Source organism: Chelmon rostratus, chromosome 19 (genome assembly GCF_017976325.1).
Source record: "Chelmon rostratus isolate fCheRos1 chromosome 19, fCheRos1.pri, whole genome shotgun sequence".
NCBI classification, from domain to species: domain Eukaryota; kingdom Metazoa; phylum Chordata; class Actinopteri; order Chaetodontiformes; family Chaetodontidae; genus Chelmon; species Chelmon rostratus.
The window spans coordinates 4958302-4972257 of NC_055676.1; the positions used below are offsets into that span (position 1 = coordinate 4958302).

The following is a 13956-nucleotide window of genomic DNA, read 5'->3' on the forward strand; positions in this document are numbered from 1 at the left end:
TCAATACCTCATCATTCAAGAAGATGCCAGCTAGAGAAGAATACTTGATAGTTATGAACGTTTGTGTAAAATCATAGCCGAGGCAGCGGTCACGCCGACATCTTTCAAGGGGAAAGCAGTGAGTGCTATTTCTCAATACATAAGATTAAAGATTGAGGAGAGCAACAATAAATAATTCTGAAAGGAGCCCACTTCTGAGTGTGTCAGATTCTAAAGTTGCTTTAAAGTTGAAATGTTTTCCAGCCCTGACTGCGAGACGGATCACTTTGCCAGAATATATGAAAGCCCTCTGAGCACTCAGGGCTGGAATCATGTCTGCTCTGTCTAGACAATTTGGACTTGACTGAGAGGAGAAGGTGAACTATAATGAAGAGGCAGGCTGGCAAATCTCTGAATTAAGTGATCCCTCTCCAGTGCGCTTCAGTCTACTCACTGGTTACAATGGCGAGATGCTCAGTTGGCAGACAAGTCCCTGATCCTGCATAAAAAAAGGGTAAACTCCTGCAGCAGATGGCTAGTGGAGAGACGAAAGAAGTAAGGTCATACATTTGCAAGATGGTAAAGGCATATTTCAGAAAAGCAGCCGTGGAGGTTTGGGGGAAGGTGAGAATAACGCAGTGGTTTTTGGAGGGGTAGCCGTGCTTGAAAGGCAATGCAGACAGGAAAAGACCTCTACCTGAACAAGATGTTCTCTCACCCCAGCTGTGTGAAATGAGAGGATGCTGTGAGACAAAAGGCACAGGAAGGTTGGAGGAGATGTGCTACGGGGCTGTGGTCACTGGAAACTGCTGACGTGACTGCCCTGTGTGCCTTTGGGAGTAATCCTGGATGGCAAAGGGGGGATAGAGGAGCTGGGGAACCAGCAGGCGGAGCAGCACAGAAAACCCTGTGAAGTAATTACATGGATGGCTGGTGCACTGAGGCCGGGTATAAATGACACGGCCATGAGAGAAGCAGGGGCTGGACTGGCTCCTGGATTAAGTGTCACAGCTATGGACAATGCACTGTAAGGCTCATAACTCACATCTGTGGCTTAACATCTCATTTCACATGTAAGTGCGATGTTGTGCCGCAGATAGACGGTTTACATTCGGACTGGAAGGAGCTGAGGCTTAGCTGTCATCGGGGGAAAACTAGGAGGAGGCCGAGTGGAAGGGTTTTCCATAGGAGGGAAAGAGCAGTTAGCACGATAATTTACTGTTTTCATAAGTAATGCATGAAAGCTAACAGCTTCTCCTTTGGCATTAAGCAGTCAGTCAAATGCCTCCATTTCCGGCGACAGCTGTGGCCAGAGGCATGTTTTCGGGTTGCCTGTCTGTCCCATCCTTGCGAACGTGATATCTCAAGAAGGCCTTGAGGGAATTTCCTCAAATATGGCCCAAACATCCACTTGTACTCAAAGATGAACTGATTAGAAGTTGGTGGTCAGAGGTCCCTGTGACCTGAAAAGACATGCAAGTATTCATACACTAATTATGATACAATTGTCTCATAGGATAAAATGTTGCAGTTGCAGTGATGACATTTTATATCCAAAAGGTCAAAGGTCACCTTCTGCAAAAACACTATTCTGGCCATTATTCAGCACCATAATTCAGGAACAGAAGGGGAGATTGTGACCATGTTTCACAGTTGATCAGAGGCTGAATTGGTGACACTAATCATGAGCGTCCACCTTGAAACTGTGCTGATTGTAGAGAGAGATTGTGGTGTTAGAAAGAAGTGAGTTTATCAGACATCTGAAGCCCTCTCCTCATCCCTGCTCAAGGGACGGGGACAGGGAAGAAGACTGTGTGAATTGAAAAGACTAACGATATCTGTGGCTCTGCTGCATTGATTTTAATACATTTTTTAAACGGTCCATCATGACTCCAACAATGTTATAGGAGTGCAATGCTAAATCAGTGCAGTAGTCCTTTAACTCTGCAGGCTCTTTCAAGGAGCCACCCCCTGACCAGCATGCAGTGGTAGAGAGAAAACGCATTCCGTCCTTGGCGAAAAGTTCTTTGCCTCGGTCAGTGAAAGACCTAATTATTAACATTGGGGTACAGAGATTTGACGGTCTCAAGAGGGAAGCTGAAGTCAAGGCTTTAAAGCAAAAAAGTGGCTGCGACTTGCTCAAGGGAGACACAGCTCAGCTGGTGTCTGTACCAGAGACTGATTTCATAAAACATGGTGTGACTCTGGGCAGCAGGGCAGCAATGAGCTCTGCGCAGGATTACAGGAATCCTTAATCTTGGTTCAGGTCTGCCCATAAAGCAGGGGAGCACATGTGGGTACGTGCGGGAGGAGCGACCTGAGGTACAACGGCACAAAGGTGACACCAAACAGAGAGAGCAAGGATGGCTATCATCATTGCCATGACATGATGTATGACACTGTAATCACTGGAACCAGATATAAAAGAGAATCTCTTTGTCCTGTTTGTCTTCTTTCCAGAAAAATGATGGTCAGTTTACTGTAATCCAGCTGGTTGGTATGCTGCGTGGCATTGCATCTGGCATGAGGTACACATACATGTGCCCACAGACATACGATGTATTAGTGAACACATCATTAGGGCACAGCATTTTGGTTTAATCCTTTCCTTTGCGTTGATAAATGCAGATACCTGTCCGACATGGGCTACGTCCACCGTGACCTCGCAGCTCGTAACATCCTGGTCAACAGTAACCTTGTTTGCAAAGTGTCTGATTTCGGCCTGTCCCGAGTCCTGGAGGATGACCCGGAGGCTGCGTACACCACACGGGTAAGACTGTGCACGTTTGTGTATCTATGATGGGGCTGCAGTTAATTATTGCTTTCACTGTCAGTTAATCTGCAGATGATTCGTTCAGTTGAGTCTAAAAGGCTGTTTTCAAGTTCCCAGAGCCTTTTTTGTTCTTGTTGATGATTTAAACCAGGCATGTCCAAACTATTCCATAAAGGGCCGTGTGGCTGCAGGTTTTCGTTCCAACCAAGGAGGAGCACACCAGGCCAGCCAATCAACATCAAGGGATCACTGAGTTATCAGCTGAAGACTGAGCTCAGCTAATTAAGCTGGTGTGCTCCTCCTTGGTTGGAACGAAAACCTGCAGCCACACGGCCCTTTATGGAATAGTTTGGACATGCCTGATTTAAACAATGAATCGATTATTGCCAAATGTGGTTATATATCAAACTTTGGATTGAGCTAAGAATTTAAGAGTCTCACTCAAACCGAACACACACTTAAATACTTGTACTCACACACACACACACACACATGGATGGCAGCAGCGGGTTTTAAATTGAGCTGTGTGTCCCAGGCTGAGTCGCGTCCTGTCAGCCAGAGACGGGCTGCTTCCTGCAGGAGGAGGGCCAATTAGTACTCAGCTCAGTCTCCGCAACACTCAATTAGCAGTGAGTCTTGCTGTCTTAGTGCCAAATATCCTGTCACTCACCTCTCACTGCCTGGCTACATCTCCTCTTCCTCGTCTCTCTCTCTCTCTCTCTCGTCCTGGCTCGTCTGGCTCTCTTTCCCTGACAGAGCAGTGAGAATAACGTAATTTACACCCTTCAAATAATCAGACCCTGAGATATCCCGCTGCTGTGTTCATCAATACTGCATCAAGCTCATTTCACTACTCATCAGCCGAAAACACATTTTCCTCTGGAACTCAGCAGTCATCCTGTGAACTTTCCTATCTTTGCAATGAAAGCGCGATAATGAAGATGAGAAAAGCAAGTAGAGAAATCTCGCCCCCCCCCCCCCCCCCCCCCCCCCCCCGCCGACAGTTAGGATTTGTAAGAGAAAGTGAAACTTGGTGTCAAGAATGTCTTCCCAAATTGGTATTCATTAGTGAAATTGTGGATTGGACCACATGCGGTAGAAGCGTCTCAATTAAGGTCTGTTCGTGGTTTCCATCTTTGTGTCACAAAAAACTGAAAACTTTTGAACAGCTGCAGCTGTATTTATACACCGGAAGGTCATTTGTACATGTGCGGTGCTGCTGTCGATGTAAACAACATCGTAGCGCAGCAACAGATGGAAAGTTGCGGCCCGTGTTTTATCTGGTAAATGTTCTCGCATGTTGTCTCAGGGCGGGAAGATCCCCATTCGCTGGACGGCCCCAGAGGCGATCGCATACAGGAAGTTCACCTCAGCCAGCGATGTGTGGAGTTACGGGATTGTCATGTGGGAAGTGATGTCATACGGAGAGAGGCCATACTGGGAGATGTCTAATCAAGATGTAAGTTTGGTGTCACATTGTTTTTGTGTATTTTGTAGGTCTGAATTTGTCCCATTTTCAGCTATTCAGCCCACAATTCAGCCGCCAAGTGGAATTCTTTTTTCACCCTGTAGGTGGTGCATTCAAAGACAGCAGGGATGTACAAGGCCTGGAAACAGCTAATTAAAAAAACAATTTCACTACAAGGTTCATGTAGTAGCTGTTCAGTCATATCACATGATTTCATTTTCAGCAGGTGGAGTTTGCCCAGTTGTCATGGAATTGTACGTGTTCATCTTTCTTTTCTTATTTACTCCGCAATTGACATGGAATATGTTATTTGTTTAATCTGTACAAAAGTGTAAACATGGAAAACTTGCCATTGAACCATTAAATTACTGGAGTCTGGTTGCCAAGAAATAGTCCAGCACATAACCCCCTGAAAAGGGAAAATGTTGTTTTTACTCATTAACATACGGATTAAACAAATGAGATATAGCATGTTAATAAGTGGCTTTTAGAGGTGCTGGTGGAGAGATTTGTTGCTGTTTGAATGAACCAAGCAAACGGTTTGTCTTCTGTCTGTGCGCTGCTACATGATGTTAGCTTTATATTTAACAGACAGATGTGAGAGTGGTATCAATCTTCTGATCTAACTGACAGAAAGCGAATACATTTATTTCCCAAAATTTCCAACTCTTGCTTTAAGGACGTCAGAAACTGCATCTGAGTGGTTGAAACAGCGTTTTTTCTCAACTGCTGTTCCCAAAATCAAGAATGACTTTTACCTCAGCAAGTGCAGTCTTGCTCAGCCTTGTATATCCATTGTTTAATATTTATAAACTTATATGTTAACAGCTGCATAAAATCACATAAATTTTTTGTCTGTCAGTTCAGTTTGCATGCAACGTATTTACCTTCCATTGAAGCAGACAATGTTAGCACAAGGCAGACTCCGTTATTCCTTGGGAACTTGTGACTTGTGCATAATGAAGACGGCAATGGAGACACGGAGGGAGAAAAAAGACATGCTGCTGAGATGTCAGGAGGCTGAATGTGGGTTGGAACAGGGAGGGCTGTGTGGGAAGCTATTATTACACATCTATTACGGCAAAGTGTGGACAATGAGAATGAATAGCTTTAATGGAAACACACAGAGGCATTGTGTGGTGCAGAGAAAGGTGTACGTAAGCAAAAGAGCGAAACAGGTGAATACTCATGGAGGTGCAGTGCTAAGCAGAAAAACGTGGTAGAAAACAGCAGGCTGCACGATCACTTCGGCTATCTATATATCGCCCATTAGTTCTTTTTGGATCACAAGTGCCCGGATGACCCGTCTGTTCATCAGAGAGGAGACGAAAGAAAGCGAGTCAGGGAAGAGGAGGGTGATGGAGAGAGAAAGAGAGGGTAGCACCTACGTTCTAGTGCAGCCCGGAGTTCATTTTAATGAGGATAAGTGCAATTTTGTCACATGTGGCGGATTGAGATATAACATTTGATGCAGACACCACGCACGTGCACTCATTTCCCACCCACAGACACACACATACACACACACAGGCAACATATGCACGCACAGCCCTCCAGTGACCTCTTCATCCCCTGCTTCAGACCCCTCCCTCCTCCTTTTTGGTTATTAGGCTGTCTGTCTCAGAGAAGTCTAGAGACAGGGAACGAGAGGAGAGGAGGATGAGAGGAGAGGAGAGGACGTTTGATGTTTAATTGAAAGCGTTATGCTGGATTTTCTCTGATCTGCGCAAGGAAGTGCAGGCTCTCACACTCTCTTCCTTTAAGCTTCTCTCCGTCTGCTTCCCAATTCTACCCCTTTCCTCCGCACTTCTTCCCCTCGTCCTCTCCTTTGTCTCTCAAAAATGCGATCTCTGTCTGTAGTCTTTCTTGCCTCTCGTCCGCTTTCTCTTTCTTTCTCCCACCTCGCTCTCTCATTTTCTCTCTCTGCTCTTTCCTCCCTGCCAGTCAGCTGTGTGTAGTTCTTCTCCCTCTCAGCACGCAAGCAATGATTTGATGCTGCGCTCCTCTCTCGCGCTTTGGTGCGTGCGCACGTCGCTTTTAAGCATGCGCGTGTATTGGAGCGCCATCACGTCTGTCTTTTGTGTGAATTTGACACAAGTAAAGGCTGTCATGAACTCGACAAATCAATTCCCTCCAGTGTCTTGCACTGGCAGAACTAGGCTGAGAACTCCAGCCTGCTTTCCACTGCAGGGTCTAACGGAGAGAGCCAGATTTATTTATTATTCATCTATACTCTAACCCCCTCCCACAAAATAAAAAAAAAAAAAAAAGAAAAAACATTTCTGTGATTCAGTCCTGCATCTTTTTACTTGCGGAAATGATCAACTGGGCTATGCGGCGTACCAGATAAACAGTTTTGCTCCTCGCAGGGGGTCGGTTTTTGCCTGCTAACTTCATGGCGGATCGGGTGTGGGGTCAGATGGAGCGCAGGAGCATCAATGGAGGAAATATCAGGATTCAGGACCTTGCTCGGGAGAACTCAGATTGGATGTTACATTACTTTGGCTGAAGTTTGTTGCGGTCCTGCTCTGAAAAAGCTTTTACATGTTCAGGTGTCAAACAGGCTGTGTCCTTTCCATACCCTGGACAATGATTCAGGGCTAAGGCTTTGTCTATGCAAGAGGTGGTGGTGGTGTATGTTGCATCATCATATTACTCATTACTCCGTCTTGAAATACACACCCTCAGCAGATTAACTAAGCGACTGCACGGCTTGGGGTTTTACAGGGTGAGAATTGATTGTGTTTAAAGCTCAGGATGAGTCATAAGTCATCCATAAAATGATGAGGATGATCTTGTTTTAACATTCGGCACCTTGATGGGATGAAGATGGCCTTTACTCAACTCCTAAATGAAGACATGTCTTTTGTTAGCAGATCTGTTGGACTGTCCTGAGGTATTGTATCACTTCATGGAAACTCATGAAAACTAACCTCCACCCGTCTCTCTCCATCCCGCTGTCTGTCTGCAGGTAATAAAAGCAGTAGAGGAGAGCTATAGGTTGCCGGGTCCTATGGACTGCCCTGAGGCTCTGTACCACCTAATGATGGACTGTTGGCAGCGGGAACGCAGCAACCGCCCCAAGTTTGATGAGATTGTCTGTCTACTAGACAAACTCATTCGTAACCCCAGCTCATTAAAAAAACTAGTCAACTCCTCGCACAGGTATGGTTTCACACTGAAAAGCAACATAAAGGTGGCTTTACATCTTAACGTGGGATCCCAACACCAACTGATTTTATTTTGAAGAAAAGATTTTTTTTTGATTACATTTGCCAATATGAATAAAATTCAATGTATTCAACCTCCAAGAATCAGTCTTACACCCACTTCTAGTAAAAGACTGCTAAATGTAATTTTGTGTTTATTTTTTTTCGTGAGGAAATATGTGTTTGCTTACACCAACAGTTTTTTAATCTTGAAAATGCTTTGTGTTTTAATTGACCTATTCATTCTTAGGTGAATTAAACCCAGCGCTGCAGGCTAATAGACTCATCATCATTCCGATGAAATGCAAACAGCCTCTCTCATGAAGTCTCGCGTAGCTGCATAATTAAATCAAGATGGACATAGTCACTAACTGCTGCATGCTGGCAAAGAAGTGGAGGGAAATAAATGAAAGTAGCTTGATTTTCTTAAAAGTACGCATTAGTGTGAATTGTATTCAGTGGGGTATCTTTTGATTATCGTAACATTTGAACATTCAATTAGTATTTACCCACTATGTATATGCATTGCATTAGTGTATAATGGCATCAAATGGCTATAAGTGCTCTGAAGTAGACATCTAGTCTGACAACCCCATTACCTTACTGTCTTGCAGAGATAATGAAATGGTGTGATATCTTTTATCCTCCTTTCTCTTTTCCAGGTACACACTGACAAACACACACACAGGAACACGCTTATTAATAAATCAGTGCCATATCTAACAGCCCGTGCAATAACATATGACAGTTAGCCAGATTAAAGGGATGCCAGCAGTGGGTCCTTGTTCCACATGACGCTCCTGTTCTAGCCACAGCGTGGAGAATATTGTTAGGTAGCATGAACATTTCTGTTTGATAGCATGGAGAGCTCTATTTGTTGGCATGAGGAGTGATCTGAATGACAAAGAGTTTTGAGTGGACATCATTTTCAGCTTGGCGTGATGATGCATAACTAGCATTATGAAGCCTCACTGGTAACTGTCAGGATGTTTGAGCTCAGCCCTGGGCTTCAAAATGTATTTGATTACACAGTGAATCCACTCCTTAATATTTATGATAATGATGTGAAACACAGCCGGTGCCGATAAAGTCCTTAAAACTTCTTTTACTACATCCTGACAACGGGTACTATCTGAGGTCTTACATGCACTATGTTGTGCTTTGATTTGATTGCTGTCTTCCTCTTTTATTTTCTATATCTTCATCTGTCTTCCAGAGTTTCCAACCTGCTCGTGGAGCATGCCAGTGCAGAAGGGGGCTGCAGCACTCATAGCCAGTCCGTAGGGGAGTGGCTGGACTCCATCAAGATGGGTCGTTACACTGAGCTCTTCATGGAAGGAGGTTATTCTTCACTGGAGACAGTGGCTCAGATGACATCAGAGTAAGACCGCTTACGCACATCCAAACATAAACAAGTACGGAGAAATCCTGCCATGCAGATCTTTTTATTATTATTATTTAAAAGTTTGATTTAGTTTTTAGATATCTCTTAAATTTCTGCTGCTAGACTGGAGTTGTTTGTGGAGTTTACAGCTTGTTAGTCTGGACAATGTACCCTCTGTGCATATTTTGTAGTTAGAGAAGCAATGAACATTGCCGCAAAATGCTGTGAAGGCCAAAGCAATATGAGAATGCAGGCTGTATCACGAGGTTGCACGCCTGTGAAAAAGTTCTACACCCTTTGTAGAGCTGAGAACTTTTGTAGGGATATAGATGGTGACAGAAAATCAGTATAACTCAGGGACAACACTGCGCTGCAACATCAATAAAAATGCTAGTTGCCTAAAACAATAGAAATAAAACTTTTATAGAAAACATTTAAAAAGACCTTCAGGTACAGTCAATTGTAATCCCTTGCATCATACATTTCTTTTTAATCGTTTCAGACTGCTTGATAAGCAAGTGGCTGTTGCTTGTGTGCTGTTTTTCAGAGATTTGCGAAGAGTGGGAGTGAACCTGGCTGGACATCAGAAAAAAATCATCACTAGTATTCAGGAGATGAGAGTCCATATGAACAACACCAGTTCTACTGTAAACATCTGATGCATATGTACAGGCACGCACACACACGCACATACACACACACAAACATACACACAGTATATGGACCTAGTATGTGACAAAAAGACTCAGATTTGCTGTTGGACCTAGAGCGGCTAAGCACTTTCTACTGACAACGGAAGCCAGTGTTTATGGATCTAAACTGGAGGATCCACATTTTTGTGGTTCTTGTGTGTGGAGTTTTGCGTGTGGTGTCATTGGGGATATTTGACATTTGCAGCACTAAAACCAAACTGAGCTGAGCTGAGTGGTGCTACATGAAGGGAAGACGACGGCGAGCTAAACTGAACTGGACTCAAGTGAAGACCTTTCATTCCAGTTATTCCATTTGTGTGAATCTTGGGGATTCTGGCATCTCAGTGCACTGTTTGGATTCTCTCAGATCAAAAATGAAACACTGACTGCAGATCTGGCTCTGGGAGCGACCAGCACTTTTAGGCTGTATCACAAATATAGGAATTTCATGCAGCGGGCTCAAACTGAACTTTTTCAGCCTGTCTCAGGTGATCTGAACCCAGTGGATCTGAACAGTACTGACTTTTTATTCTGGCAATTTTCTCTGGAAGTACAGTTCCATCACAAGTTATTGAATTGAACACCATGAACACCTCAGGCAGGACAAACATGTAATAATAGACCAAGAGCAAAATCTTTATTAGTTTTAGTCTGTGCTTTTTCATGCTGATGTGCTTTGGATTTTGCTGTTGACCTTTTGACTGCAGTTGTAATTCAGCTGTACAGCTCACGGAAGCTCCAGACTCTTATTCAGCATCATATACGACATTATCTTCCAAAGCAATGCAAGACAAGAGTACATATTGCAACGTTCATTGTGTGAAGAGACTGAGATTTAAAATACAGCAAAGTCAGTGACAAAGAAACCTTCTGGGTCTGACTTCGTCCAGAAGGATCTTATTGAAGCTACAAAACAACAGTACAAGGGTTTAGGCATTTGGATACTCTATATCTGTTCTTCTGGTTGAATGTATAGCACTACACAGAACACAACGCTCGGCTGCAGCATCAGCCTGTTATGTTTGATATGTAAATGCTGTCAAATATGGATAGAATGTGGCAGTGGAGCCATTCCATAAAACCGGCTTCTGAATGAAGCTGCAGATTGTGCAAGAGATTCAACCTTTCTGTCATCTTTGCTCTGAAAATCTATAGGAATCCCCACTGAGATCTCCATGGGCTCCTACAAAACTCACTCAGCAATCAACTCCTGAATCGTTGCTTCAAATACTGGATACGCATATGTTCTGGTGGCGACCTTCATGTAGGTTCTAGCATCTAACATCGCACATTCAAGTCAGTCACACAGCTCACTCCAGTGCAGCAGAACTATTTACTTCCACCGGAACCTTTGCTCAGACGCCAACAGATCTTTCACCCAGATTCTGATGGACCCTCACGCATGTTCATCGCTGGACATTCAGAAGGAACAGTCTCACAGGTCCGAATGGAAATGTAACATCATGCTCAAAGGCACTTCCAATAGGATTGAGTTGAAACAACTCAATCCAAATAGTTCCTTCATGGGAATTCATGGAAAGTTCAGTCCATGCTGATAGAACATGTGTTCATGTAATAATGGAACAGCCACTCAGATTGTCATGGAAAGGATCACTCAGATTCTAGCGGGACTGTTTCACGATCTTCGAATGGAGCCTGGGCTCAGATTCTAATGGAATCTCTTGTAGGATCCCAATGCAGCCTTCACTCAAGAGTGCACAGATTTTCATGGAGCCTTCACTTATAACCAACGACCTTCAGGTACCGCAGAAAACCCTCAGCATTTTGTTCAATTCACCAGAGTCTCTCTCCACCACGTCTGCCACACCACAATAAACCTCACTCTTACAGGACTGCTGAAAATAAGGAGGCAATATTGATCAACTTGATAATCATTTATTTATTTATACTTGTTTAAAAAATGAGCAAAAATGATGTAGACAGTTTGTGTTTCATCTTAATATTCTCTCTTGGACTACTGAGCAGCTCTGCCTACATGTCTTTCATGTATATAGTGTATTATATATTTAACGCAGGGAGCATTGTTCTTCTGTCTACCATCATGTGGACCAGTTGGTATTGATCAAGCATCTCAGAGTAGTACACATTAGTAAATAGTGACAAATATTCTAAATCAGCATTCCTGCTACTTAGACCTGGGCCACTGTCATGGTGGGGGCAACCAGCACATCTGTCCCCATATAAGGGTGCCCTAAAGGGTATGCAGAATTATCAGATATTCATGTTATGTTGTTGGTGATTGTGTTTCATTTCAAGTTTTTTTAATGCAAGACCTAGATATATTTTCAGCGGCCCTAAATGAGACAGCAATAAGTACTCTGTTGTCTCGAAAAGATGGAGAAGTGTGCACAGGGATTGATATGTGAACTTCTGGTATGGTTTGAAGGTATACAATGATGTCAATGATCAAGCCCTTGCTTTACTTCTCTTTGGTATGGTATGTTATACATTGCTACTCAGTGCTTTATTGCTAAAACTTGACCCTTTTCACCATTGTGTTCACCTAAGCAGGAACTGAATTCTGACAGTATATATATATATATATATATATATATATATATCGTCTGCGACATGCTAGTATTTTTCTTGGTTGTACACAGTGTACTGCTGGTGCTTGGGCGTAAGAGTGGAAACGAAATGAGATTGTAAAGTTAGTTTTGTAAGAGGTGGCATCACTTGACTGTATGAAAAGCATAGAAAAGCACATAAGAAGAATGTAAGGTTTTAAAGGGGTATTTCACTTTTTTGGAAAACATGTTTTACTTTTAAACACTCGGACGTCCCTCTGAGTTCGAGAGGAGTCAAAGTTAAAGGCCTCGGTGGTAGAAAGCCACCTCACTTGTGGAATTTAAGCTTTTCCGCCTGCCTTCGAGACCAAGACCAAACTTGTTGACAGGTCCCATGAAAGACAGTGAGTGGGCGAAGGTCACAAGTGTTATTCTCCATGTGTTTTAAAAAGTGGAAATGTTCTACCAGAGTGAAAGTTTGCTTGGACGATAAACATCTGCATTGTCTCTTTAGTCTACATTTATCACTTTGGAGGTTTTGGCTCCAGCTTGTACATTAATACACTATATTTTACTTTTAGGGGTACAATGTGTAAGATGAATCTTATACTGTAAAGGAAATATTTATACACATATTTTCTGTATTTAAGAGAAAAATACACCACCACATCTTCTGAATTCAAGTTTCTGGTTGGAGCCCCTGTAACTCACCTTGGCACCCTCTTTTCTGTCAAACTGGCCTCCTCTGGTCTCCAGTCGTGTTCACTGGGAGGCCCGGTTCGCAGTAACTCTGGCGGTATGCTGCCCCCTTATGTGTTTGGAGAAACCTTCAGCAGGTGGCCAATTTTTACACATTGTACCTTTAGCCGTGGGAAACAGCAGCCATTTAGCATTACATTTGTGGATTTGTACCATTTTAAGCCACATTGTGCTTTTTTTTTAAATTAAAACAGGTCTTATTCTTGTCTTCAAAAATTCAACCAAGTCTTATGTAGACTATTGTGGCTATGCAGATCTTTAACTTAGCGGGGGAATGCATCAGTAGTATGGTGCATCTTTTATATTAAACAATATAAGGCATGTACAGTGAAAGTATGTTGTGCTGGGTGCTTTTAATTTACCACCCAGCATGTTTTCGATTACAGCTTCCTCAGTCATATGAATACGGTAAGCGTTTGATGAAGTTTCACAGTGATTTGATCCTGCCCAAAATACATAGTATTGGCTTTTTGCAACCACCCTTTTCAGCTTGATTTTCAATTTAAAACCTATGCCTGGGGCATGAACAATTGGTGAAGAGTACACCCTTACAAGTGCCTCTCATCTTTCAAGCACCATTATTTCCTCCCCTGCCAAAATACTATGCCCCAATTGTGCCCCGACTTTTTATGTATTTACTTTTGCCAACAATATCTACAGGCAATAAGAAGAATGTCAGACAATGTGTATGTTGGAACTAATTTAATTTGCACTTTATGAGCAATCTATTGCCCTTTTGTTTGACAAAAAATGTCTATAGGTGACTGACTTTTTAGTATCAAGGTTTTTCTTAATTATTTACTATATAATTACTATAATTACTGTGTTCCCTTAAGATGATAATATCACTTCATATTCTCAATGCTTCCCATGGTGTAGAATTTGACAGTTAAGCACAAAGCATTGGTAATATTTTTAGAAACAAATCAAAACTATATATATATATATATATACATATATATATATGGAAAACTAAAGCATTGTTGATATAGAGCACCGTTTTCTTGTGTATGGCACAACAATACACCTTCAGAACGAAAGCACAGGGTTTGACAGAAATCTTTCAGGACAGTGAGGGGATGATATGATTTTGTGCAAAGGTCAATAGCACTAGCCCTTGATGTCAACAGACTTCAGCTTCAGACACTTTGTCTGAGTGTTTGT

General features: G+C 42.8%; 1 protein-coding gene across 1 annotated transcript in view; it reads left to right on the forward strand.

Annotated features, from left to right (window-relative positions):
* LOC121623038 (ephrin type-A receptor 5) overlaps positions 1-9472 on the forward strand; it is a 55918-nt gene extending 46446 nt beyond the window's left edge. The window contains exons 14-19 of the mRNA XM_041960161.1: positions 2440-2507; positions 2608-2749; positions 4062-4211; positions 7192-7385; positions 8646-8810; positions 9361-9472. Of these exons, the coding sequence (XP_041816095.1) occupies positions 2440-2507; positions 2608-2749; positions 4062-4211; positions 7192-7385; positions 8646-8810; positions 9361-9472 (831 nt within the window). The remainder of the gene's footprint in view (positions 1-2439; positions 2508-2607; positions 2750-4061; positions 4212-7191; positions 7386-8645; positions 8811-9360) is intronic.
* Positions 9473-13956: the final 4484 nt, after the last annotated feature.